Below are 25,239 nucleotides of genomic sequence, written 5' to 3'. Positions count from 1 at the left end.
CCTCACTGTGTAGCCCTGGCAGGCCTGAAACTCGCTATTTAGACCAGGCTGGCTTTGAACTCATAGAGATCCACCTGTGCTGCTGCTACTCCTCCTCTTTCAAATCAATCTCTTGTTAGGAGTTTCTTATCTCCACTGCTTTACTTTTGTGTGTTCTCTTCTAAACATTGAAGCAAGCCTTATTGTCTTGTTTTACTCTTCATATTCATGTATTGTTGATGCAGTCATTGGTGGTAGAGTGTGATAGATAGTGTCAAAGCAATAAAGAAAAGTCTTAGTAGAGCTACCTGGTAAATAAGTTTGTGTCTTGATTGTTGCATGGACCTGGATCTGCCACCCCTTAACCACATTGTCTTAGGAATCGTCTGACTCTGCTCCACTCACTTCTGCTATAAAATGAGGGATCACATAGTCTCTGCCTCATAGATTTATTGTCAGAATTTACTGGCAAAATGCTTTCAGTCACAAAGCATTTTGAACTATGCCTGAACAGTATAAACTTCAATAAATGTCTGTTGTATCATTATTATCTGGCGTGGGTGTATTGAATGCAGGCCTAATGCCAGACCCTGAGGTTGAAAGACATTGTCCCTGTCTTCTTGCTTGTAACTTTGTGGTATGTGTTAGACTACAGGTTTAGACTGTGGGAATTAAGATTGCCTGTGGGCCCTGCCATGGGTGTTGCCCCACTTTCAGACTGTCAGGAAGAAGACAGAAGGAGCTCCAGTGGTTTGAAATGGGTACAGAGGACTTTGAATACTGCCTGCTTTCTAGAGGGCTTCAGGTGGTGCTAAGATGTCCTGGGGCCAGAAGAGAAGTTTGAGATGTGTGCAGTGCCTTTGCCAAAGCCCAGGAGTATATAGGGCAGCACTGTGTTAGGAGGGACCCAGCACTAGATTGGGGCCAGGGTCAGATGTGGCCTGGGTACTCAGCCCAGGAGTTCAGACTCTGATCTGTGGTCACCAGAGATTGTGACAGGAATCACGTGGCAGTCAGGGCCAAGAGAGTCTGTGACAGTGATATGGAGGGGAGCATGGGACTGAGGGCAGTTTTAGGATTCAGACTTAGGTGGAAGTAGCCCAGTAGAGGGAATGCGGGGTGTAGCAAACTGAGAAGACCTGAGGTGGCCACTGCATTTCTAGCGTGGATAACATGTGGCGGCCATAGAGCAAGAGGGTAGAGGGCTATGCGTGCCCAGGGCAGGCACCTGCAGCAGCTTCTCTATGCTCAACTGTGGCTTTTAGTGTTACAGCCTACTGTGTACCAAGAGAAAAGACTCTAATATATGCTTCACAGTGTAGTTAATGCTTCTCTCGGGTGATCAAGTCAGGCTTTTCCTTTTCCCCTTTCTTATCTGTATTTCCTTAAAAATAAAAACCGTAAGCAAATATGTATCTCTTTGGAAACGAAAGGGAAGCGCAGTGTGTTTGGATATGAAGGCTGCAGGCATCTGCAAGCTCCAGGACGTTCCCATGAGGTGGGTGAGGAGGAGAGTGGCAGAGTCTCGGGCACTCAGTCCCACCCGTGTCCTGCTACACTCAGCAAAAACAGAACTCCTCTTCATGAGACAATAGCAGTTTCCAGTCCTGAGACTGAAGCAGACAAGTGAGGAATAGCCAGTTTTGGGGTGTCAGGTGGGAAGGGGATCCTACCAGAGACCTCAAGGCACTTTGATCATAGGCTCCTCACCAGGGGGCAGCAGCTGGTTCTTGGCTGGGACTGGCTCAGGTGGCTGGGCAAGTGGGATCTTGCCCTGATGGGAACAGTCTTCTGGGAGGTTTATGCAACGGGAAGTACTCCAGAGAGGCACACTTTCAGGAAGGCTGTGATTACCGGGTGACTAATAAACAATTATAAGAATATTATGTGACTCTCCCGTTACCTTAAAAAGGACCTTCCAGTATGGCCTCTAAGAGTTACAGCAATTCTGGGGCTGGTACCTTCACTGAGTACTTCCCTGGCCTGCTTCACTTCATCTGTGTCTCTGTACACAGCTCCCATCATAGCCTCTGTTTGCTCTGTAGAAAGAACTACTGCTTGGCCAGTGTCTACAGTCACTTTAGCTGGAGTCTGTTCCCTGTGAAATATCCTCTTGCCAAAAGCAGACTACAGCTTGCATGTATCTTGGCATTTCTTAACTAGTTGTTATTCCCTTTCTAGGATTCTGCGATAGGATAGACCCCGATAATGGGTTCTTGTCCCTTCTGCCTCACTGGCCTGTTGAAGGTTGCCAGCTTTAGGGGGAAGGGGAAGAGGTGCTCTGCATGAAGCCCCTCCCCCACACTCTCTGGACACTATTGGAGCTGTTGTGCAGCATAGGTGTCTAGGCTTTGCTCCTTGCTATCTTTGCACAGCAGAGCTGCTTAGAGTCTGGGCATACAACAGAGCTCCACAGCTGTGCGAAGTACATCCGAGTGCCTCCCATACGCGTCCTGCATGTGTAGCCCTCACCATCGTTCCAGGCATTGGATGAATGGGCCCTGGCTCACTACTAGAAAGCGCAGGCACAGTAAGGGCACCGGTTGTTGTCATTACCACTGTCAAGCATGGAGCTTAGACCGAAAGCAGGCCCAGTCAGTGCCCCTGTGCTGTGCCACTCCCTGCTCTTTGCTGCATGACTGTGTTCCCAGCCATCCTGGGTGTCCTGCAGGTGTCTGAGACACGGCTAACACTGGCTGTCCTGGTCAGCTCCTTCCCACCGTGCCTCTCTGGCACTGTGCGTGGCTTACCAGTTTACCAGCAGATGAAAGTTCATCCCTTGGTGGTGCTTCTCTCTCCTCCTTCTGTCACCACCCCAACCACAGCTGCAGCTAGTTCTGTTCTAGAAGCTCTGTCATGGCTGGTATCTGAGGTTCCCGGAAACTCCTGCTGTGTCTTTAGTGACCATCAATAGTCACTCTGTCCGTCCATTTTCTTATCTGGCTCACAGAGCACAGGGCCCTAAGCTTCTGCCTGTAACACTGATGACTCTGGGCCACCTTGAAAGAAACCCCTCCCAGCCTGTGGCCGGGCATGGGCTCTGCAGTTCCCCTTTTCCCATGTCTCTATCTGGACATGCCCTTCCCTCTCTAGTGGCCCATAGATATTAGTGTCTTAAAGCTTCTGTGCTGTGGTCATTAGTTATTGGCGGCTGCTTCCTCTGCTGTCTTTCTCTGTCTCCCCCTCTCCATCTCTGTCTCTGTCTCTGTCTCTTTCTGCCTCTCTCTTTGGGTTTTTCGAGACAGGGTTTCTCTGAGTAGTCCTAGCTGTCCAGGAACTCAATCTGAAGACCAGGGTGGCCTTGAACTCAAAGATCTACCTGCCTCTGCTTCCTAAGTGCTGGGATTAAAGGTGTTTACTATCACCACCCAGCTTCCTCTGATCCCTTAACACAGTAACTTCTGCAGCACACAAACCCCTGCACCTATCAGAGAGGTAAGCAGGAGGGGGGCCCATGGGAGGAAAACAATGTGAGTCCTGGAAACTGAGTGTGTAGTGATGAGCGGTGAGCCCAGGGCTTAGTTCTAGGTAGGTACTTGGTGGTACTGACTATTGAAACCCTGTTCAAGTTGGTATTCTGTCTGTCCTTCTGTCCAAACAGACTCTAGAAACAGCATTCCAAGTATTTGTGTATTATCAGCGTGGAATAACATGTCAGATACCCAAGGGCCATGGTAAAAAAGAAATAAAGCAAAACAGAATCCAGGGAATGTCAAGCAGCATGTTTTGGCATAGGAAAGGTGAGCTGTGGGATATGGCACATAGCAGTGGACTCTCCCAAAGGCAGTGCTCTTCCCAGAAATCAGAATAGTCAATGAGCCAAACTACTACTGTGATATTCCCAGGAGGGAAAGAATAGATCAACAAACACAGTGTTGGCAAATAAAAGTAAGAGGTTAATCATGGGGTCAGTGTGGCCTAGTAACAATTCCTTGGGGGAAATTCTTTGTGTTGAGGTGGTTTGGAACACAGAGGCCATGTTTGTGGACTTTAACTCGGTTACCTCCTCCACTGCAGAGTGACAGCTGACCCTGATGCCTTCCCTCTTCTCTTAGGGGGCAGTGCCCAAAGGAAATGCCACTAAAGAGTTCATCGAGAGCCTTCAGCTGAAGCCGGGGCAGGTGGTGTACAAGTGCCCCAAGTGCTGCAGCATCAAGCCTGACCGGGCCCACCACTGCAGGTACCGTGGACCCTCCTCGGCCCCAGGCCGGCACCGGGACTGCCCATCGTCCCAGGCAGGCAAGGAGTGACTGTGTGAGGGACACCTGAGGCTGCCTCTGTTTCAGTGTCTGTAAGGTCGAAGAACTCCCCATTTCCTGATAATCTCACAGCTTTGGCAAACCTGTGAGTGTACAGTACTTGAGGCAAAGGCATCGCTCAGGGCTGCCTTGAAGCAATACTTGGAGAGCTTGTGACAGGAACAGTTCTCAGGCAGAAGTCTCTTCCCTCTGAGTTGTTCCAGGCATTCCCTTTGTGCTACCAGGATTCTTTGAGGCTTCTTGATGAGAAGACATCTTGCTCAAAATTGCATTTTCTCATTACAAGGGATCTGTAAGTGGAAAATGGCAGAGACCTCCAATGTCATTTGGCCCCTTTACAGCATGCTATGTGTTTGGAGTGAGGAGGGTTTGGAGGAATGAGCTTTGTTAGCCTGAGATACTGCAGGGAGAGAGGTCATGCATGAGCAAGAGATGGCTGAGTGGCTGGACGGTCTTTTCCTGTGCAGCCGTATGAATCGCTCTGCCTCTTGTCACCAGATGTCAGTCAGCTCCCCAGTCCCTGCTGTGTTCCAGGAACCCCAGTCTACCCTCTCTCCTTATCACCGATCTTATTTCCATCTTCATGGCCACTCTAGAGATAAGGTACTGTGGGTGGCGCTGCTCCAGATGGTGTCAAGTGACTGCTTTAAGGTCACACAGCAAATGGATCCTGCCCGTCCTGCCTCTCCATCCTGTGGGGCTCTGGCTTTACTTAGAACTCCAGTTTGAAAAGGATTCATACAATGGCAGCTGTGTAAGCGTCTGACTGAGAAACTTTGCTTGTACTGAGGATCTGTCTTGAGTCGATTTGCCTCTGAGGTTTGTTGAGGTTTGCTTCTTGTGCTTGAGATGGCATTTATTACCCTTCTGCCACCCTGGGAGCCTGACCTTGAAGCTGGAGAGATTAGTGTTTTAAGTCCAGTGCAGTACTCAGGCTGAGTTTGTGTCTCTGTGGGACATGCTTTTCCCCTCTGTAAACCTGTTATTAAAACATCTTAAATGCCATAGTCTGTAGATCTCTGAAGTGTTTGAAGACAACCTGTGTTTTTAAACATCTGTTTGACCTTGAAAACATACCTAATGTGACTACAAGCTCGATTGTAATAGGTGACTAATTATTAATCCGCATTTCCTTATTATCCTAAACAGTTGGTAATAATAACTTTCAAGGAATAGAAATTTGCATTAACTGCAATGATATGTGAGCTGTATAGGTAAAATACCTTGAACAAGAGTAGAAACGTATGTACAGTATGTTTTAACAAACTTGCATCAATATACAAAATTTGAATACAATATACAAAAGTCTAACCCAATGTAAAATATTTAAAACTAGTAATTGGTTTTTAGAAGTAGATTCAATAGTCTAACCGTTTCATCCTATCATAACTGTATCCACCTTTTTTCCTTTCAAAACAAGAATCCTGCATCTAATCTCCTTTGTTTAGCTTTTTTCCTGACCATTACCAATAATGACTTGTAACCAATCCCCCTAAACAATGACAGATATCCATAACCTATTGAATGATCAGAAATCACCCACCCCACCTCTTTGGAATGTGGACATCATAGTCTTAAATTTACTTCCTGTTGTCTGGGGGCAGTGGTATCTTTAGTGGATCCTAAAAGGAAAAATTTGGGTTAGTTGCCCTGGGAGAGGTAGCTGTATCATTTGTTGTCCCGTCTGTGCATAATGAGAAAGTGCAGGGCTTGTGACAAATCCTGGATAGAGTGGTCTGTGAGGCTAGATCATCTCAGCTAGCCACTTCAAAATTATTGTAAGCAGTTTGTAGTGCAAAGCCAATCTTGAGTTGATGTTTTTCAGCTTAGTGGTGTTACTACAGTCCTGGTGGAGTTGTCATTGTTGAATTCCATCTTCTTTTTGGAGACTTCAGACATCACATTTGGTCAGATTATTTCTTTTTCAGTGCTTATTTATTTAAAGATCTTAAATTCCTAACTTTGGGAAAGTTCCTAATCTAATTTTTATCAATTTTGATTTATGGTTCCTCCTGAATTTTTTGGTCCCTTTTCTGTAGCTGTTCTATCATCCAGAGCAGTATGTTTTCTTACAATTGGTATTAGGTTCTTTCATTGCTCTTTGAAAGAGTTTCCATGGTGACAGGAAATGACTGAACTGCATTAGGCATAGGGGCCTTAGAGAGAGGCCCCTTAAGGAGTTTTCCGACTGGGAAAGGTTACCTTGAGTGTCCCTTGTTGATTTTCATTCATTAGTCCAATGCCTTTCTTTGCCACATCTTCTGTATAGTCCAGAAGGTAGGAGCATTCTGTGTGAATTATGCTTAGATAAAAACATTGTTTCTAGGAACGCCCTGTTTATAGACCCCTTTAAAGTGAACTTGTTTGCTACAATCAGTGAAGGTTTCTTCCTGGCCTTGTATGACTTTAGTAAATAACTTAGTCTTTTTTCCTACTTCTCAAATTCTGCCCAAAGCTTCCAAAGCTGCTGTGTGGCATAAAGCCAGGGTGTGGTCATCACTTAGAGACTGCCTTTCTTTTTCTTTTTCTTTTCTTTTTTTTTTTTGGTTTTACGAGACAGGGTTTCTCTGTATTGTTTCAGAGGCTGTCAGTCCAGCTCGGCCTCGAACTCACAGAGATCCACCTGCCTCTCCCTCCCGAGTGCTGGGATTAAAGGCATGCGCCACCACTGCCCGGCAAGACTGCCTTTCTGTAGTAGCATAATCTCCTTCTCCAAGAAGTTGGTCTTGGGAGATTTCCATACCTCTAGCTCTGCTCCGTTGTTCAGTTGTCTTAGCCTTTCCTTTGAACTAGGCGCTCCACTGTAATTGAAGATCAGGCTCTAAAACAGCTGTAACCCAGTCTCTACAGTCTCTAGGGATAATTCTATTGCAAGTTGCCACAAATGGTGAATGCATGCCATATGTGACTATCACTTTCCTGAATCTTCTTAAACCTAACATTCCGCAGGAGTCCAATTAGCTCTTACAGAGCCTCTATCATTTGGCAATTCCTGTAAGGTTATATATTAAGGTTGGTTGTTTGAAGACCTTAGGCTGTTCCTCTCTAACCTTATAATGTAATGCTAAAATTGGCTCTCCTTTAAATTCCTGTCTGGGTTTGAATATCTCCGCAATCTGTTCTAATAAGGTTTTCTATGGCCTGTATCTTGGCACTCATATCAACCAACTTTTTTAGAGATAAACCAAGAATTATCAAACCAACAGCAAGGATTATCAAAATGATAATGTCAATCCCAGTTAAGTTAATCATTTAATTATTCTAATTTTAAACCATTGTGTAGTCAAACAGAGACCTAACTCTCCATTGTAATAGTGTTTCTCATTTTTTAATGTGGGGAAAAACTCTGTTTTAACTAATTCCTCCCTTTAAGAATTCCCAATTTTCTCAACAAATCTGCCAACAATGATGATGAAGATGTGAGGCTGATGCTGTTGTGTAGAACAGTAAAAGCCTGACTGAATTTCAAGGCAGCTACCTCGTTTGCAGCAGTCTGAGAAGGGGGTCCAGGGAATGCCCACCAGGCGAGAAGAAAGGTTGGCAGTAACTCCAACCACATGTAGCTCTGGTCTTGCAGGTGGCTGCCAAGCCACAGGCAAACGGCTTTTCTCGTGAATTTGTACCTTAAAAGTTGGACGCTAGATGTAGCATGAATTCTAGTTGGTCTTAATAATAAAAATGCAGAGACAGATACTGTGCTTAAAGCTGAAGATCGGAGAAGCAAAGCAGCAGCCACCAGCCTTACCTCATACCTCAGACTGAAAGGGTGATCCTGATTGCATCTCTAGACTGCAGTGCCCTTCAGATTGAACTGCTCTCCACCAAACTTAGACTGCACTGAGCTGTCTCCTCCCACCTTAGATTCCTCTCTAGTGCTGGTGAGATTAAAGGAGTAGGATCCCTAGTGCTGAGACCACCTTTGTGTGAGCTATGTTTCTCTTACAGACTGGATCAATTTTGTGTAGCTCAGGGTAGCCTTGAACTAACGGAGATCTGTCTGCCTCTGTTTCCTAGTCCTGGGATTAAAGGTGTGTGCCCCACTGCCTGGCTCTATGGCTAACTAGTGACTAGCTTTGCACTCTGATCTTAAGGCAAGCTTTATTTATTAGATCATAAACAAATATAACCCCATAGTTACCCACAGGTTGAGAACCCCTGATCTAGAGTATGCCTTCTAGCCCTGCATCTGTAGGTGGGCCTTTCCCTCCAGGAGAAGCCCTATAACCCCGGGCTGCTTTCATTCTGTTAGAATCTTCCCGTTTATAGGTGCCAGGGAAGCATGTGGAAACCCTGTAGGGGTGTATGTTAATGTAGAGCCAAGGCCTTGGGCTATATGATAGGTTCCCAGGGGAGGCAGAGTCTGGCCTTGGTTGGGCCTCTAACACTCCATGCTCCCTATAACTCTCCCTCTCTTCCTCTCCCTCTGTCTTCCTCTGTCTCCCTCTCCCCCCCCCCCCGTGTGCATACACATCTGCACACAGAGGCTGAGCCCTCATCAACTTCCTAGAACCCTGACTGACTCCTGTTGCTTAGTCTCACAGTCACCAAACATATCTGCATGTGACCCGTGGAGGGCCTGTTTCTTTGCCCACACACAGAATGGAAATTGATCCTCAGATCCCTGTTCTGTTCTTCCCTTGGCTGCACTGTCTCCTCAGAACTGTTTTAGGCTAGAGTGTAGGATGCTGTTAGTTTGCCTACAATTCTATCAACCAGTGAGATGTGTAGTGAAAACTTATATATGAAATCATGACTCCCTAGGTCTCACCCTAGTCCATTATGGTTCCACCCATTTTCTAGGTCTGCTTATCTTGTCTGAGCTCTAGCCTTCATGCTCAGACCCAGCCAGGCTAAGTGATGGGCTCAACTCTAGCTCTAGAGGTGGGCTAGAAATAGCCCTAAGTCCAGAGTCTCTTCACCCAGGCAGGGCAGGCATACTTATGACAATGCGGTAAGTGGTGCTGCAAGGATTTATGTCTCTAATGTTGGTCTAGCACCCAGGATAGGTGAGAGAATTTATGCTAGCTGCTTAATGGCACCAAAGATGGGTCCTTAACACAAGAGATGTGTAAATGCATATAAACCAAAGAGCTTGTGAATGTCTCCTAGGATTTGGGTGCTGAAAAGTGGCAATGGTATAAAGGATAGGAGTGAGGGGAATCTAGAAGGCACAGCACCAGAAAATACCTCCAGATAGAGCATTTGGTATGTTCAGTGACTGTTGCTTCACCCTCAGCCTTTGTAGCTGTGCCCCCTGGAGCCCTGCCTTGTGTGAAGCGTTCTGACCTAGGGAGAAGTGTTGCTTTGCCACTTAATATCCTTGAAAACAGGAAGCAGCTTGGACCCACCCACTTATGCAACTCTGAAGGGCTGTAGTCACTTTCCCTGCTCCCTCAAGCATGTGTTTGTGTAACCTGGTTGCCCAGTGCACTTTAGCCCCTTGTGAAACCCAGCCACCTGGTCTCTTCATAGTGTGAAGGACGGTTTGCTGTGAGAACTTGCCTAAAATCCCTGTAGCCTGCAGAGCCAGAGGCCACGTGGAGCCTCTATAGTGACGCCCTCTCTGACTCTTGAGCATGCACTCAAAAGCCTCCCTAGAAATAAAGAGGGTGGACGGGGACCTGCTCAGCCTAGACAAGGAGCGGATACTCTGGGAGTTTGTTCTGCAGATGAAAAGAGCATTAAGGGCCCTAGAGCTCATTGTATGGGAAGACATGCCCATAAGATAAGAAGTAGGATGTGGTGAGTCACTCCACCCCAGGGAGCAGAGGCCTGTGACACAGCGAACAGACTGCTCTACACTGCTTATCTGCTTTAAAATGATGTATGGGAAGGCCAGGTCTGGTGGCACACAATTTTAATCCCAGTACTCAGCAGGCAGAGGCAGGTGGATCTCTTGAGTTTGAGGTCATCCTGGTCTACCAGCAAGTTCCAGGACTATACAAACAAACCTTGTTTTTTTTTTGGGGGGGGGGAGTATTAATGTATCATGCACATAATTTCACATGTGTTTTTGTGTGTATTTTTAGAACTGGTAACAGAAAAGGCAGAGTAGACAGACCAGTGGTATAGTTGCTGGTCCCGACTGTTTTCTTCTGCGTCTATGTAGGACCTCTGTTTCTTGCTTTGCCTTCCTGCTCCTGGAGATCATGGAGCCAGGCTAGCATTTGTGAGCACTGCCTGTTGGCAGCATGCCTGTGTTGTGAGGCCCTTGCAATGATGGGAAGAGCAATGTGAAACCTCTGCTCAGCTGAGACAAACTGATAGGAACCCACCACCTGTATGGCTAAGGTAACCCAGCAGACCCGAGTCTGCCAAGCTTCTACAGTTCCTACAGCTCGAAAAAGTATGCTCCATCTCTGCTAGTGCTTGGTAGAGCTTTTAGAACTTCTGCCAGCCCCCCCCCAATGTCCTGTCATATATAACATTTCCCAAACTCATCTTACTTTGGCCTCCACAGGAAACCCAACTAAGTTTTTTGAGACTTCAGAACAGCCTCTTTCCTGGGCCAGTTCTAGCCTTTTAATATGTGCAGATGCCTCAGAAGCTTCTGCCGTTGTGGGGAATGACTTGACTCTGGAGGTCCTGACTCTGCCTTCCAGACTTCTTCAAGCACAAACCCAGTGCCACTACTGCTGGTACCCAGAGGTGTTTAGCCGGAGCCACAGACGCTCCCTTGTTCCCCTCTGGGTTACCCCGAGCCCTCGCTGACTCAGCATGCATTGAAAGCAGGGTGGAAGAGGCTCGTTACGTGTGCAGTGGTTGTTTCCAAACTATGTGGTGACCACTCCTGCTCAAAGTCTGATTGTGGTCATTTCAGTGTTTGTAAACGGTGCATTCGAAAGATGGACCACCACTGTCCTTGGGTCAACAACTGTGTGGGCGAGAACAACCAGAAGTACTTCGTCCTGTTTACAGTAAGTCAGCTTCTGAATTCCACCCGCCTCCACGAGGCAGTGGAACTCTTGCTCTTTGGAAAATCTCAGCACTCTTAGCAGTTTTTGCTGCTGTTGAGAACACTGCCTTCTCACTTTGGGCCTCTCTGGCTCAGCAAGAGTCCTTGGCTTGTGCATGTACAGCTGATTTGAGTAGCTGGAGGCAGCGCTGTGTTCTGGGTATCACTCAAGCATTAGTCCCACACAGCTAAAGGTGGCAGTGTTGCTGGTGACCTCAAGCTCTGAGCTGCAGGTGAGTAAGGTGGAGAATAGTTGGCACTCTGACCTTACATTAGAAGCCTCAGCAGGCCCTGTGTGCCCCACACAGCCCGAGTCACACCTATGTTTAGGCTGTGTGTCTGTTCCGGGCCCACACATTCCTGGAGAATGACTGATAACGTCCCACTCAAAGCGGAAGTAGGGGGTCTGTGGGCAGGAAGAATCACAGATAATTTTCTGGCCTCAACCTAGCAAAGTGTCCCTGTAGCACATGTTCTGAGTAGCCTGCACAAGGAGACTGCATACTTAGGACATTCTCCCAATAATGGCTCAGCACTGCTTTCCTGTTTCAGATGTACATAGCTCTCATTTCCTTGCACGCCCTCATCATGGTGGGATTCCACTTCCTGCATTGCTTTGAAGAAGACTGGACAAGTAAGTATTGCCAGGGTTTCTCTCCCTGCTGTAGAGAGGAGAGGGTTAGGACCTGAGTGGATGGGGGGGGCTCTATCCCCTTTTCAGGCCCAGACTTATTTTATTAGATCTTCTGAAAGCTTACAGACTGATCAGGTCAAAAGAGACAAAAGGCAGCCCCTTCAGGTTAGACAGACAATATAGTAAGTTGAGTAGGCAGCAAACTGAGCATGTCCCAGGAGACTGCAGGCCCAAGTGAGCAGAGGCCAGGCTCCTAAGAAGGGCAGAGGTGAAAGAGCTTTGAGTCTGGGACTGCAAGGCACCTGTTTTACTCTTGTCACTGATGGGGTGGAATCCAGGGCTCTACCAGGCAAGCTCTCCTCTCCTAAGCGATACCCCGTCTCTAAACAGGGTGCTGCAATCAAGGCCATTGTGTTTCTCTTTGTGTGTGTAGTAGTGGTGATGGTGGAAGTAGTAGTTCTTGTCAGTAGTTATTGCTTGTCTTGATGATACTTAAAGATCTTACATAATGTCTCCCTGTTTCACAAGTATTCCATTTAAATGTGCACATGCTGAGGAATAGAGTTTAGCCAGGAGACTAATATGGGGGAGAAAATGGGGGCTGGGGTGGAAGAGCAAAAAATAATGAGCAGCCACACGCTGGGCGAGATCTTTGACCTCAGAACCTGCAAGGCAGATAGATGTCCCAAGCAGAGAACTGGCTTCCAATTCTGCCATTGGCGAGCGCCCTCTTCCTTCTACATCTTCACTCTTGCCCTCTCTGTGCCCACCGCAGTTCTGAGAGGGCGACAGGGTCAAGCAGGATACCATCTGCAGAACTGAGTGAGTCTAACCAGTCCCTGCACACTTAGTGAGCATTCTGAAAGTGCATGTATTCTGCTAGCCTGACAGTCCAGGTCAATTCTGGTGTGGCTTTAACTTGATATAAGGTGTCTAACGAGGTCATTTTATCATCACAAACCTCTTTCCTGTGTCAGGTTAACTGTGGGCAATGACTGCATAACCCAGACTGTCACAGGAGTGACTGACTGTCTTTGCCTTGTAGTGGTGCTGACAGGACGGTTAGAGCCCACTGGAAGCCAGGCAATGTGCAGGGTCTATTTTGACTATTGCTTTATTTAGACCCCACAAGCTTCAGGATAGGAAAATGCTCCTAATTTATATGTGACAAAAGCTGGGGTCAGACTATGAGCATTGTACTAAGACCTCTCACCTGAAGTTCAAGTCTTGGTGTCAAACCTTGTCTGATGTCTCCAATGCACAGGGTCCACCCAACCAGATTCCTAACGGAATAGACTCCAGACATTCATTTCTAGGGTAGCAAGGCTGGGAAGGCAGTCCCCAAAGTAGAAACCTGAAAATTGCCCATGGGTGATATGTCGTCCTTGCTTGGCTCTGGCTAAGCTGTTGAGCCCATAATAGATTTTGTATGAGGGCTCAAGGAACTGTGCCCTAGGATGGGTGCTCTGAGTTAACATTCAAAGAAGAGTGGGGGACTTGTACATTTCTTGGGCCTGGATCCTGCCATTCCAAATCCTATTTGGAATTCTCAGAGCCTGGGACAAGAAGGAAAGGGAGTGGTGAGCCTCCCTGGCTCTGCCCCTAGTAACAGTGCAGCTGCGAAGGGTGTGCCGTCCATCTTGTATGAGCTCGCATGCTGGTTCACACACACACACACACACACACACACACACACACACACACACACGCACACACACACCCCACACCACACCACACCACACAGCTGGAGTGAGCTATACAGATGTTCTTATCCATTCACCTGTACTGAAGGGAAATTAAGTCTCAGGATGCCCAAGCTTCATGCCCAGAGACCTATGGTTGGGCACCATTCCAAAACTGTATGGGAGTGAGAAAATAAGGTAACTTGCTGCCTGGAGTCTGAAGAGTAGGGTGTAGTTGGAGAGGTAGAGTCAGGTAAGGAAAAAAGGGGGCAATTCCAATTTCACATGGAGAGGTAGGAAAGGCACATTCCTTCTCTGCTCTGTGGGGAGAGGCCTAACAGTCTTCTCCCAAAGAGCACGATGTTAGAGCCTTCATAGTCAGAGCTCACGGTCAGGCTCTTGTCCCATACCCATGACTGTCAGACTTGAGAGCCCTACTCCTTCCCAAACCCTTCACCACTACAGGCAGGGAGTCCCTTGCTTGTAGTTATCCACAGCTGTCTCCTCTGTCTAGTAGGCTGCCAAGACCAGGTTCTCCCCATCTAGACATAAAGAAGACAGTCTACCAGTTTCAGTGGATATGGCCCAGGCATCAGACATTCAAGTAGTAGACAGAAAATAAGTATACGTAAAAATAAGATTAAAAAGAAGAGAATTCATGTGAAGGTGTAAGTTCCAGGGAAGCCAGAAAAAAGGAAGGCATTTCATATGAGGTGTTCCATTGCAGTCTCCCCAACACACCCCACCTCCCTGGATAGTCAAGATCCTTGCAGCCTCTCTCTCAGAGGAAGCAGGCCTAACCCGCACAAGCCAAACCAAGACGCTGCACCACATCACCAGTGCTGTTGCCGGGTGGAGTATACCACATGTGTGGGGCACATTTCCCATCTCTGTTCAAACACCATCTCCCTCAGCACCTAAGAGACTGGTGTTTGAGTTAGGCTCTGTTCAGACAGAGGAGTCCACTGCTCAGAAGCCACACAGTAGTCACATTATCACTGCTTTACAGTGCAAGGGTGGGTGAGTGCCTTCCCCCACCCCCAGGAGCAAAATAGTAAAAACTCCAGCAAGAGACTGACCATCTCAGGTACACAGATGCCCGTGACAAGAACAGGCATTTCCATACACTGGTTAGGCTCCTCCTTGGCAAGTAGTCTGCTTTTAAGCCCCCAAACTACCAGGTACTCCTGGACCTACCCAAGTCTCTTTCCTGGGACTCAAAGGAAGTATGGGGTGGCTGGGAGTGGGGGAACCTGTCCAGGAAAGATCAGACCAGGACAGGACAGGGGCTTCTGAGGGCACATTCCTTCTCTGCTCTCTGGGGAGAGGCCTAACAGTCTTCTTCCAAGGAAATCCACTCTGGGGCCTGCGGGCATGAGCTAAGGCACAGTAGTTAGGGAAGAGGAATCCCCGCTGGACCCAGTCTCTCGGGACCTCTTGAGAGAGTAAGAGGCGAAAGGATAGGACTGGAGGGCCTGGCGGGGTGGCAGGAGCCGTGCAGCCGTTGCCATCCCCGTGCCGCTTCCCTTTCAGAGTGCAGCTCTTTCTCGCCGCCCACCACGGTCATCCTGCTCATCCTGCTGTGCTTTGAGGCCCTGCTCTTCCTCATCTTCACGTCAGTGATGTTCGGGACCCAGGTGCACTCCATCTGCACAGACGAGACGGTAAGCAGGGCGTCAGCACTCAGGGCTCAGGGTGCAGGGCCACGTGCAATGGCCTTGTCTGCAGCCGTAGCCAGAAGGCTGCCTTCAACACAGTTCCTTCTTTACTACACGTTGCGCCCTCTCGAGAGGGCATTCTGCCAGGGTCTTGCCCTCCCCACAAGGCTCTAGACGTCAGATTCTAGAGCTCGCTTCATGACTGGATCCAGGAGACCAATCTGCCTTGAGCCTCCCAGGGCAGCACATTCTGGTTCTTGCTCATTTCATCCCCTTGCCCTCTCCGCCACTCAGCTCATGTTCTACCGCCAACTCCTGGCCTTCCGTGATGTAACACTTCTTGACTTTCGTGCTTTGGGGTCTAGAAGATGGGGTGGGCAGCCCCTTGGCATGAATGTGCAGAAGATTCATGGGGCCCTGGGTTCACCCTCTTGCTTGCTCCTGGCTGTCTGAGTGCTGCTCACCTACCTCCCCAGAGAGACCCTTTCAGCTGTGGTCTGGAGCCCATGCTCTTCCATAACCAGTATTAGATGGAGAATGGCTTCGGTGCTTCTGCTCTGTGGATCTAGAAGCAGAGAGGGGACAGTGCTGCCCACTGCCAGAGTGCCATTGTGTTTCTAGATGGTTCCTGATGTTTTCAACCACTGTGCCATTTATAAGAATTCATGTCACTGCAAAAGATTTGTTAAACGTAGTAACCTTGGTGTGTATCCATCCATATATCCAACTGGTAAATGGGACCAGCTGCTCCACAGAAGACCTATAGAGAACCAAATGTGACTGTTAGGCTCTGCCCATGTGGGGAGCCCTTCCAGGCCCCCCAGAGCATGTTCCGGGGGCAGAAGGTAAAGTGACAGTCTGGTCCTAGCTGCTGTTCTTCCTCGTCAGGACTGCCCGCCCCTAAGGAGAATTGTGTTAGAAAGAAACAAAGTCCTGGGGCTCTTGGGGACAGAGCACCCTCCTCCTTACCTGATTCTTCCAGGTCCCTGGGCTGTGAAAACATGGGCAGAGACTTGTAGCCTACACACAGCCCCTGCTCTGCTGCTCTGACATCTCAGCAGCTCTATTTGAAGGCGAGGAAGGAAACTCTCTTCCCACTCCCTGATTTTTCCCCCCTGAGACTTGGCAGAGAAAGTGGCACAAGCTATGAGAACTGCCCTGGCCTCTGCTTCTCCCTGAGGGAACTCGGGAGGGCCCTCCTCCCTTCCTCACTGTGACTGAGGAGGCTACAAGCGCCTTCCCTCTAACCTGCCCTAGTTTCTTCTTCCTCGTGTGGGGACTCTTCCCCTCAATCTGCCTCTTGCTGTCTCACCCTCTCTACTTGTGTTTCCCCAGCCTGCCCACTGGCTACTTCTTGAGCCTCTGGGCTGGTGAGACAGCACCAGGGCAGGGCAGACCCTTTATCTGCTGCTCGCTCTCTCACTCTCTTTTTTTTCTCCTGCAAAGTGGTCATTGTAGCTTTAGTCTCCTATACATCTTTCCCACACCAGCACCCGCCATTGGTTGTCAGAAGTTTGAGTTCCAGCACCCGCCATTGGCTGTCAGAAGTTTGAGCTCCTGCACCAAAGCCTTTGTGTGCATGGGTGCCTTGGAGCACTCCCTGACCCAGCCAGGACCCTTTGACTAGTCGGTGGCGGTCTTGTTGGCAGCAGTGGCCCAGGTGCCTGCTGAGAGCTCATTGCCTCTTCCTCCTTGGGGGCTTGTAAATGTGTGACTCTTCTTAAGGGAGACAGAAGAAAGCTGCTTCATGTAGGTAGAGTCTACTGCCCTGAAAAAGAAGTGTTCGCTCTGGTCATCGGAGGCATGTGGACATCCCTCCCAAACTACAGCAGTGGAGTGCTTGACTGAAAGTATGATTGTTCTTGTTTTCAGGGAATAGAACAATTGAAAAAGGAAGAGAGAAGATGGGCTAAAAAAACAAAGTGGATGAACATGAAAGCTGTTTTTGGCCACCCTTTCTCTCTGGGCTGGGCCAGCCCCTTTGCCACTCCAGACCAAGGGAAGGCAGACCCGTACCAATATGTGGTCTGAAGGACCCTGACCAGCATTGCCACTCACCACATCATGGCACCGTCCCATCAGCTCTCGTGAATGTTTAGGCCAAAAACAAAACAAAGTGACTACTCTTAAGACTTTTTTATGTCTCCAGAAAAATGGCTGAGCATTGCAGAGAAAAAAAAGTTCCCATGTTTTATTTTTAAAAAAAAAAATCATTTTCAATTCTCTGATGAGTGAAGCTGCTCTCTTTCCTTTCTGGCCTCTGTTTCCTCTCTGCTGTCTGTCAGCATGACTAACGTTCAGGGCGCCGCCCAGGCACTACCCCTTCCACTAATTGAAAGCCCCTGACGCTGTACATGGATGAACTGGCCCAGTAGGAAAGCTAAGAGGGCCCTGACCTCCCGCCCACAAGGACTCAGAACCTCATGGAAGATGATGCTAACCCTTTGAGGCCTAAGAATGGCAAGATGGGGGCTGGAGCCTTCAGAAGGGTCCTTGGTGCAGTGGCTTCTTGTCCAAGTGAACACAGTTTGCCCCATCCTCAAAATTAATTGCCAGTCATGGATGTACAAAATGATTTGGGTGAGGTGGGAGAGGTAAGGGGGGGGGCTTTGAATCCTGAGTCAGCAATTATGTCCCTCTGGCTTTTTGGAAAACTATGAAGGAGAGATGTTTTCCAGGTCAAAAATGCCTTATACAATCACAAGAGGAAGAACACAATTTCTTTCCCCCTGCGTTTTACAACTACTTCCTATTCCAGTTCCCACCCATTCCCAGCAAAGATGTCAATCAAGCTGTGTTCATTCCTAGGGAAACAGGCAGGCCAGCTATCAGGATCATCTCATTTTTAAGGCTGTCACAAGCATATATTTTCTGGAGTTTAAAGCCCTCCAAATGTGCACAGACCTGTGTCTTATGTTTAGCCTGGGAGGTGGTTTGTAGATGTTAGACAGGCAGACTAGCTCTCCCATTGGGAGGCATTTCCTGTGCAGAGTCGCTGGGGAAGGACCAGGCCTGTAGGAGGTGCTGAGAGAAGACTATTCTTGAACACTCCTCCCACTGAGACCCTGAGCACCGTGAAGTCCTCCTCACCAGTGGTTTTAAAGCAGTCACCACAAATCTCCCTTTTTAGCTTTTGCTTGGGGTGGGGGTGGGGATAAGGTTTTTCACTCTAGTCCTGGGTAGGAAGAAAGTTAATGTAGCCCTGTGCTTTTTCACAAGTCAGTGGGACATGCTGCCTCTTCCCAACTCTGTCAGTGCTTCCACACGGAAACAATGCAATAAACCTTTTCCAAACCTCCGTTTCTGCTCCTCTCTCCCCAGGACCTACGCACAAGGGTGGGTAGCATCAGGCTGCAGGGTGAAGGAGTTTCATTTTGTTCTTAAAGGGTATTGATGACCTTTCTACAGTCAGAATGCTGTGTGTGTGTGTGTGTTGGGTGGTGTTCTGTGGCTCCAAGAGGTCCCTCACTCTGGAGTATAGGCCAGAGCCTGCCCAGCAGAGCAAAACTGGAAAACTGGGTGCCTAGAGTCCTTAACCACAGTTCTAGAGTGCTGCTGTGGGGGGTTCTAGCTGATGGTATCAAGAGATGACAGAGGAGGCAACCCTGGGGTATTTAGCTGAGGACTCGTCCACCTTCCCTACCTCAGTTGGCTTTGACTTGCCTCTGTTGTGCTAGGCAGAGGTCCTAGTGGGGCGGGGGGGGGTTACACATAATTTTAAATATTTACATATAGACTTTTTTTAGATCAAATTCATAGCATTTGTTCTCCAGGTACCTTTTAAATTTTATTTATAGTTCTCTAGGTATATATGAAAGAGGTGTGGCCTGTTCCAGGTTCAGTAGGTTAGAACGGTCTAGCCTTGCTCAGATACTCAGGATGGACCCACTGGGCAGCAGACAGCAACATTACAGCTATGGTTTCTGTTGCTGCCATTCTCTCTCCTCTCCCTCCCTCTGTCTCCTCTCTCCCTTCTCCCCCACAAACACACACACACTTTGCTTCTCAAGACTGGAACTCAGGAAATAGCCTTCAAGGGCATTTGTAAGCGGCTTTTGCTTTTCCTATGGAGTTTCTAAGGAATGCAGCAGGTGGCACTACAGGAGTCTGAGTCCTGAAACAACAGCTCACCCTCTAAACAGGCTTGCTCCCAGCTTATGTCCCAGGTCTCATTTGAGTTTGCCTCTGCATTACAAGTCCCAGTGCTCAAACTAAAGCAAAGGGGACTCAAGACAGTACTGCCGCAGAGTGGCCTGTTTCATTTTCTCTTGAGACAAGGAACACTTTTCTGAGAACGCAATGACCAAGCCATGTGTGTCAACAAGTGATTCTGCCTCTGAGCCCTTCTGGTTTCTTGAGATGTAGTAACTGATCTTTCTCAGTGGTCCCCACTGGTAAGGAAGCCTTTGGATCCCGCCGTTCAGAATGGGAACTCTGGAGCATAGGAGTCAAGAGGACATGGCCAGTTGCACTGGGTGATCCCATGTTTTTGCCCATCTCTGCTTATTTACACGGGCTTGGTGACATGCATATAGGATACACACCAAATTAGAAATATGAGCCGTGCTTCTTCTTAATGCCTTTTCATCGTTGTAACACTTGGACCTTGCAAGAGTTAAAGGATGGCCCGCTTTTGCTCATTGTGACTCAGCACATCATATCCTGATGAGAAATGAGCCAAACTACCAGGTGCTTACTAAGGAATACCTGTGCTAGACTGGCATCACAGACAGCCCCACTCCAGGCGGATGGATGGACTTGGACTGGACTCTCCAAAACAGACTAATAAGTTTTCCATTTCTCTTCTTTCAAAACCAAGTGCACCAGTTTCAAAGGTTGAACTAGCCAAAGCACACAAGTGGTTCAGAGTTATGGGGATGGGCCTTCAGGTCAGCTCTGCTGGAGTAGTGATGGGTGCTGCCCAGTTCACGGCATGTGGTATCCGAGACCAGCAGGTGCTCCCACTGATCAACCACTCCCCACTCCTGTGTGTGGTCCCTCCCACAAATGAATTCCAAGGAAACCTGGTATGTATAAAACAGCTTCTGATGATCCTTCAACATGCCATTCAAGCCTGTCTTGGCCAAGGCTACCTTATTGAAGAGCCAGCAAGAGAGGGGTAAAACCAAGGAACCAGCCTTCCTGTGAGGAGCACCCCATGAGTTCTGCAGGCCCACAGTGCTTGAGCAGCGCAGCCACGGGCAGTGTCCTGACCCTCATTTTCCACTGGGGCTTCGTCATTCACGGGACTGATTCTTGACTACGTGAGCTCAAGCATGGAGGTTTACACCTGCCATCCCAGCAGGGTTAGAAGTAGAGGCAAGAGGGTCAATCAAGGTCATTTGTGGCTGTATACAGAGCTCAAGGTTAGCAGCATCTGGTACATGAGACCCTACCTCAAAAAATGAAGAATTCATAAAGAGCCAGGTACAGTGGTTTGTGTCTGTAGTCCCAACACACAGGGCAGGAGCGTGACTTGAGTCCAGTTCAAGACAAGCCTAGGCTGCACAGCGAAACCCTTATTTCAGAGAGAAAGGAAAGAAGCCATGGAGCAGCTTTCCAGAACCAGGGCCTGCACCTCCTCATTTCCTCCTCAGAAGGAAGTTACGGCTTGAACAAAGAAGAGAAGCCACAGATCCCTCTCTGCCCGTCACTCCTGATGCACACAACGCAGGGGCCCGAGATTCTTTACGACCTCATGGTCAACGAAAAGCAGGGGAATAACGGTTGCTACCACGGAGGCGGCGTACCAGAAGCCCTCCTGAGAAAGGCAGCAGCTACAGTGTGGGATAAAGGACACCTGGGATTCTTCAGCTGAGGTGATGGAATTTAGTGGCAGCACTTGTCTAACCCCAGTGTGTATTCCAACCCCTGCTTGACCTACTGCCAAAGCATGGACAGTTTGTTAGCCTTAGTTTCTCTTTGTAAAGCAGACGAGCATCTACTCATGGTTTCTGTAAGAACTGGATAAAAATGCAGACGATAGGGTGCTATCGGGTTTGCTTTCTGTGTGTGTAGCAGCTGCGCTGGAGCTGGCTTGTCCAGTCTGCTCGTCCATGTTCTTAAAAACTTCTCTTATTGAGATAGATTTGAGGCAAGGTCTCTCTGTGTAACCCTGGTTAGCCTCCAGCCTACAGAGATCCATCCACCTCTGACTCCTGAATGCCAGGGTTAGGATTAAATACATACACCACCATGCCCAGCAAAAACCATCTTTTAATACATTTCCTGCTGAATGATGTTCCAAAGGCTTTGGGTTGTGAATATGTGTGTGCTGTGGGTCACAACAGGAAGCTGTTTACGACTGTGGGCTAGGCTATAGTACAAGGGTGTGAGCTAGTGTCATCTGGCCAGCTGTGGAGAGCCTGCTGTAGGGGTGCTAGCCAACTCTGCTGACACTGGGGTCTTATCCCAGGCGTCTCACAAGCCTTGGGGGTCTCTGCCTCCCTTGGGAGTCTTAGGCCTCCTATATTCATGCTGGGCTGTTGGTGAGTGCTCACAGATCACACTCCACAGAAGGTTCCAGTGAAGCCCAGTGCCTGCCCTCTTGAGCGTGAGACACGGGTATGCATGCACACCTGTGAACCTCGTGCTGCAGAATTTTGCCTTCAAGACTCCTAGAAATAGAAGCACTCAGACCTGTTTCATGCATCAAGTTACTTGGATTGTTTCCTTTCTACACTCAAAGCTGACCCTCCTGGTGGCTGTGGTGACTTGCTCTGTCCCTCCACCTCACTTTGAGGTCCAGATTGAGGCTTTGTCGGAGAAGGGGGAAATCCTTGGCGGAGAGAAAAAAATAAGTTGTCCTGTTTCTGCATAACCTTCCGACCAAGCTTGGGCTGCTGTCTCAGCGTGTCAAACCTCTGCTGAGTATCAGTACTGACACCTTCCTTACCAGGTGGGTGCCATAACCTGTGGTCCCGGCTTTGGATGAATCCAAGGCAGTGTGGTACATCCAGTCTCTCATCACCTTGCAGTGCCAGCCCTGAAAATGAGTCGCCTCTGCTGTCCTGACTGCTGCAAGAAAGGTCTGGCCAGGGACTGCCAAGGGAAGCACACGCCTGTGTATGTGACATTGCAGGGGTGTTAAATCTCATGTTCTACCTGATTCTTGTCCTCATTATGTAAAAACTATTGCATCTCTGTGGTGGAAACATGAAATAAACTCCATTGGCAAAGGTAGCAGTTCCATGGAGAAGTCCTGTACTACTACGCAGTGATACCACACAGGTTTGTGGATGGTCCAGGGTCATGTGAAACCATCTCGCATTGCCATGTACTGTTGATGTATAAAATTTTTAGTCTGCATTACTACACATTGCGGTTCTCAACTTTTCATTGTAATTCAGTATTCCAGTTTATAGTGCAAAATCTGTCTTCATTGTGAAATAATTTCATACCTATAAAAACCAGCAAAATTGTGTATCTTCTAAATGACATCGAGTGCCAGAGATAAATATCTTACAACCATAACAACAAAACTCTTTTAAGAAAATATTTTTAAAAAGGAAAGAGGGCTGGGCAGTAGTGGCGCACCCCTTTAATCTCAGCACTTGGGAGGCAGATCTCTGCTCTCTGAGTTCCAGGACAGCCAGGGCTACACAGAGAAACCCTGCCTCAAAAAACTTAAAAAAGGAAAAGAGGGAAACTTGAAGTCTGCTTGGTGGAGCATAACTAACCAGGAGGCTGCGGTGGGGAGATCACTTGAGCCTAGGAGTTTCGGACCAACTTACACATACAGCATTATGAAACCCGTTCTTCCTTTAAAATCAGCCCTGTGGAGACGGCTGCCCTCTGTCTACTTCAGGGCTTGCTTGAGGACCCTTTCTTGCCCCTTTGGCTTCAGGAACCCCACACTCTGTCTCTGCTTTACCCCACTTCTAGCAGTTCCTCAGGCCTAAGTTTGTCATGATATACATTATTTTACATTGAGGATAAATTCATATCATGTAATATGAGTCCCTTTAAGTGTGTAGCTGGTTCTGTGGCATTTATCAAATTCAGAATAAGTCACTTCTGTCTGTTTCCAAAATAGTTCCACCACAGACGTTGGCCCAGTGCAGACTGGACTGGGTACTCTGTAGAAGCCTTTATGTCGTAGGGTCAGGCCGTGGTTTGGGGCAGGAGTGGCACTGGTGTGTTAGCATTCGTGGTTCTCTATAACTGGGGATACTTGTCACTGATGTACTTCAGTCTTGGCAGTCCTGACTTTGATTGCTGTGTTAAATCCGTTCACTGCTGTAAAATGGCCGTAAGCTCCTTTGGTGATTGATGTCTCATGTGAAGATATCCCTTTTTGTTTTTGTTTGTTTACCCCCGGCTGTCCTTGGCCTCCCGAGTGCTAGGGGTAAAGCCGTGTGGCACCATACATGGCTGCTGGTATAGGATATGGAGAAGATTGCGTGAAAGAGAAGATGTAGAACTAGGTCTCTGTTAGAGGAAGAAAGTCTTGAGCCATATGAATGAGCACATCCATTCCTCAGTAAATTCCCTTGGCTTCCAGAAGAGATGGAGAGAGCCAAGGCCACAAGGGGTGAGGGGCAAAGCCTCTCTAAGGATGTTATGGGGCTGGAGACTTGGTCTGGCTGTATCTATAACAATTCTGGGCTTTTTCCTACCCATCACCCTATTTCTGTGGCCTGGTGGCCGAGCTACCGTCAGCACCCACAGCAGGTGAGTGGTCAGCTCGGGAGAAGCCGTGGGGAATGTCTACTGCATGAGCAGGCCTGACACCAACCCACGGTGACCTCTGCGCCGCCCGCTGCCCGATGCACGTGCCATCAGCTGCTTTCCCTGGCATGCTCGTGTCCTGTGCTGTGTCGTGTTCACCTCTCAGCCTTCCCGGTGCCAAGCTTGCTGGTCCTACTGTGGGCAAGGGGCCCCTTTCTTAGTGGTTTCATCAGATGGATAACCTAGCTCATGCCTACCAGAGCCAAGTTATCCTTGGTCACTGGGTGTCCCGTCCTCTGCCTTTGGGGGAGGGGTGGTGAGTGGGTGACAAGCAGCTCCAATGCCAAGCCTGCTCAGTGTGCTCTACAGTTCCTGCCCCGCCCTGCAGCCCTGCGGGGCTTCCGGGATAGCCCGGGCCACAGCAAGTTATGCCGTATTGGACTCCCCACCCCCTGCTCTGCCAAGGCGAAGGGTGTGTTTGTGTAGCACAGGTCACACCACACTGACTTTTTGCCCCATTCTCCTCCAGGGCATTGAACGCCTCCAACGAAAGAAGCAGCCCCGGGAGCGCGTGGGCAGCTACAAGTCGGTCCAGGAGGCTTTTGGTGGGGACTTTTCCCTGAACTGGTTCAACCCTTTCAGCAGACCTTGCCAACCAGAGATACCCATTGACAAGGGCTTGGTACGGCAAGTGTCATCGCTGTCAGACATGGACAACATGGAAACACCCGAGAGCCAATTGGAGGAGACAAAAGACAGGGACTCTGTGGAGGTGCTGGATGAATAGAGGCTGTGGAGGATAACACGCCAACAGTAGCCGCTGGCCTGACGGGTACTCCCCGGCTCCCTTGGTGTTACCGACTCTGTCACCCTGCCCTTTCTACAGTTAGGACACAGGGTGGGGTGTGGGCAGAGGAGAATAGGGCCTTTCCCTGAGTTCCTCTTAACAGGGTGTGCCAAAAGGGAGGGTTGGGAACCATTCTCCAGGCCTGGGAAGGCTGCCTAGTCTACTCAGCAAGAGAAATGGTGACCAGGATGTCCTGAGGGACGAGAGTCACTTCTGCTTCTTATGGGCTGTCTTGGGGAGGCTGGAGGCCTTGGGGAAGGATACTGACATCAGGAGTTACCCGCCTGAAAGGCTAGAGACACTAGCCATTCCTAGGGAAGGGATTCCTGGCCTGGCTGGCTGTGGGAATTGGGACAAAGGATAGGGTTACTGAATCTGCCCTCCGTGCTTGGGCTTGGTTGAAAGAGCACCCCACCCATCTGCATGCATGTGTGCAGAACCTGCCCCGATGGAGATGAGCCTGAGTTATGACGACAGTGTCACCCCAAAATAGTTCCCATCCTATGGACACCAGACTCTTCTCTAAGACAATGGAGCCAGCCTTTCCGTGACCAC

The 25,239-nt window shown here is 48.7% G+C and overlaps 1 protein-coding gene across 5 annotated transcripts in view; it reads left to right on the top strand.

Annotated features, from left to right (window-relative positions):
* Positions 1–24,882, top strand: part of Zdhhc3 (zinc finger DHHC-type palmitoyltransferase 3) — a 50,290-nt gene extending 25,408 nt beyond the window's left edge. For 4 of the 5 annotated variants that reach the window (XM_013122216.3, XM_005082291.4, XM_040740091.1 and 1 more), the window contains 5 exons: positions 4,035–4,159; positions 11,059–11,155; positions 11,746–11,827; positions 15,043–15,173; positions 24,367–24,882. In XM_013122216.3, the coding sequence (XP_012977670.1) occupies positions 4,035–4,159; positions 11,059–11,155; positions 11,746–11,827; positions 15,043–15,173; positions 24,367–24,624 (693 nt within the window). In that variant the 3' untranslated portion in view covers positions 24,625–24,882. Of the gene's footprint in view, positions 1–4,034; positions 4,160–11,058; positions 11,156–11,745; positions 11,828–15,042; positions 15,174–17,039; positions 18,466–24,366 lie in introns of those variants that run through there. The other variant, XM_005082292.4, reaches the window with a different exon arrangement.
* The last annotated feature ends 357 nt before the right edge of the window (positions 24,883–25,239 follow it).

Source organism: Mesocricetus auratus, unplaced genomic scaffold (genome assembly GCF_017639785.1).
Source record: "Mesocricetus auratus isolate SY011 unplaced genomic scaffold, BCM_Maur_2.0 Super-Scaffold_100691, whole genome shotgun sequence".
NCBI classification, from domain to species: domain Eukaryota; kingdom Metazoa; phylum Chordata; class Mammalia; order Rodentia; family Cricetidae; genus Mesocricetus; species Mesocricetus auratus.
The sequence above is the reverse complement of the archived record's forward strand: the minus strand, read 5'-3'. Positions and strand labels throughout refer to the sequence as shown.